Below are 2,095 nucleotides of genomic sequence, written 5' to 3'. Positions count from 1 at the left end.
ACAGTCAGACAGACAGTACAAGTCAGACAGACAGACAGACAGACAGACAGACAGACAGACAGACAGACAGAACAGACAGACAGACAGACAGGACAGACAGACAGACAGACAGACACACAGTCACACAGACAGACAGGACTGCTCCTGTCTCTGTCTCCCTCTGATGTAACTTATCTGTGTAAATACAAAGAAAGTGCCAGTCCGTGGAGCAAACTGAAACGGATCTCTCGTGACTGTCTGTCTGACTGTGTGTCTGACTGTGTGACTGACTGTGTGAATGTCTGTCTGTCTGTCTGTCTGTCTGTCTGTCTGTCTGTCTGACTGACTGTCTGACTGCTTCGACCAGAGAGAAGTCTTTTGTGACCATAATATCTGTGATGACGATGATGAGGACGACGGCGATGATAATGATGACAATGATGATGGTGATGAAGATGATGCATGTCACTGACTAGGGCACCGTTAGAAGGACGGAGGGAGAAGGTGAGGGCGGGAGGGGGGGAATTTTTTGCTCTGCCAGTTAGTTTCCATGGTGATTCTGAGATGCTTTAAGTGTTTATGACCCTGTAATAAAAAGCAACATGAAGAGGAGGTCAGCTGGTAGACCAGATGGAAGGAAAGATGGTCAGAGAGGATCCTCTATGTATGAGAGAGTCCGTCCTCTATTCAAACACACAACTGTGGGTGTGTTAGAGAGAGTGTGTGTGTGTGTGTGTGTGTGTGTGTGTGTGCGATCGTTTGTTGGTTCTCTACTCAGACACCCAGCTGTGTGTGTGTGTGTGTCCGTCAGTCCACGTGTCCTTCCATCGTGTATATGTTGTTTAAGAGAGTGCATGTCCATCCGTCCTCTACCCCGACACCCAGCCATGCGTGGTCGTCTTGACCCCATGGGTCGTGAACCCCTGTGAGGTCACCATGGGTTCAAAGTTGAAGTCCAGCGAGTCTCCGTCCATCAGGGTGTCATGAAGGATGGATTCCATATCACACTCGAACCTCTCAATGGACATGTCGTCCAGATCGCTGGGCAGTTTCTCCAGGTGGTGGTGGTGGTGGGGGGCGGGGGGTAGACCCAGGCCGGGACGCCCATATCCGTTAGTGTTGATGGGGCAGAACCCACCGGGCATCTCCCCTGGTCCTCCATGGGTAGAGAGACCGTAGGGCACCTGCATGGGGTTCTTGACCCCCAGGCGGGTTCCGTTACCCCCTCCCCCGCTGTGGCTCAAACTGCTCAGAGACATCAGGTTGCAGCCGTTCATGGACGAGACAGAAGTGGGTGGGGTTCGGTTGTGGAGGTGAGGGTGGGTTTGGGAATGAGGGAGGCCGTGGGGGTGAGAGTGAGAGTGTGGGTGGGGGTGAAGACTCCCGCCTCTTCCTCCTCCTCCTCCTCCTCCTCCGTGCTGAGAGGCATTATATGAAGGTAGTACGCTGCCTCGCCCTGCACTAGACTGAGAGACCACCGTGTCGACCGAGGGCATCATGTCCCCGTGGGGGTCAGAGTCTGAGGTCAGGAGCTCCTTGAGGAGGCCGGCAGGACAGTTATATTGACCCAGAGACGATGGGCTGAAGCTGGACTTGATGTCCCCCAGGGTTTGCATGGGGTTGGGGGACATGGGGGAGAGAGCATTCATCCTTGCCTGGCTGTACCGACACTTGCGGTAGTCCTGCTGCTGCTGGGGTTGTTGCTGGGGGACCATGGAGGGAGAGGAGTAGGAGGGGTAGCCCACCCCTACCCCGGGGCTGGCCTGCATCAGGGGGGAAGGGGAGTTCTGGGATGACCCCTGTCCCGCACCCCCTCCTCCTCCAACCTGGGTGTTCTTGGGAGAGAGGAGGTTCAGGTTATCCAGAAGGTTCTCCATAAGGTTCTCTGAGCTGTGGTGGTGGTGGTGGTGGCCTAGGGAACCGGAAAACAAGACTGTGAACAATAGAAGTTGAGGACATTGAAAAAAGAGACCATCAGCATTTTGTTTCTCAGACTTACTACGTACACTACTACTGATCTAAACCGTAACATACACATTTCCAGACTAACACTACACTACACTACACTAACACTACACTACACTACACTACACTACACTAACACTACACTACACTA

At 53.4% G+C, this 2,095-nt stretch overlaps 1 protein-coding gene across 1 annotated transcript in view; it reads right to left on the bottom strand.

The window, feature by feature from the left end:
* Nucleotides 1-235: 235 nt before the first annotated feature.
* LOC112071347 (forkhead box protein O1-A-like) overlaps nt 236-2,095 on the bottom strand; it is a 39,124-nt gene continuing 37,264 nt past the window's right edge. Inside the window, exon 6 of the mRNA XM_070439357.1 lies at nt 236-1,891. Coding sequence (XP_070295458.1) covers nt 849-1,891 — 1,043 coding nt within the window. The 3' untranslated portion in view covers nt 236-848. The remainder of the gene's footprint in view (nt 1,892-2,095) is intronic.

The sequence above is a fragment of the Salvelinus sp. IW2-2015 genome, unplaced genomic scaffold (genome assembly GCF_002910315.2).
Source record: "Salvelinus sp. IW2-2015 unplaced genomic scaffold, ASM291031v2 Un_scaffold1592, whole genome shotgun sequence".
Taxonomy (NCBI): domain Eukaryota; kingdom Metazoa; phylum Chordata; class Actinopteri; order Salmoniformes; family Salmonidae; genus Salvelinus; species Salvelinus sp. IW2-2015.
This window is presented reverse-complemented; position numbering and strand designations above follow the sequence as displayed.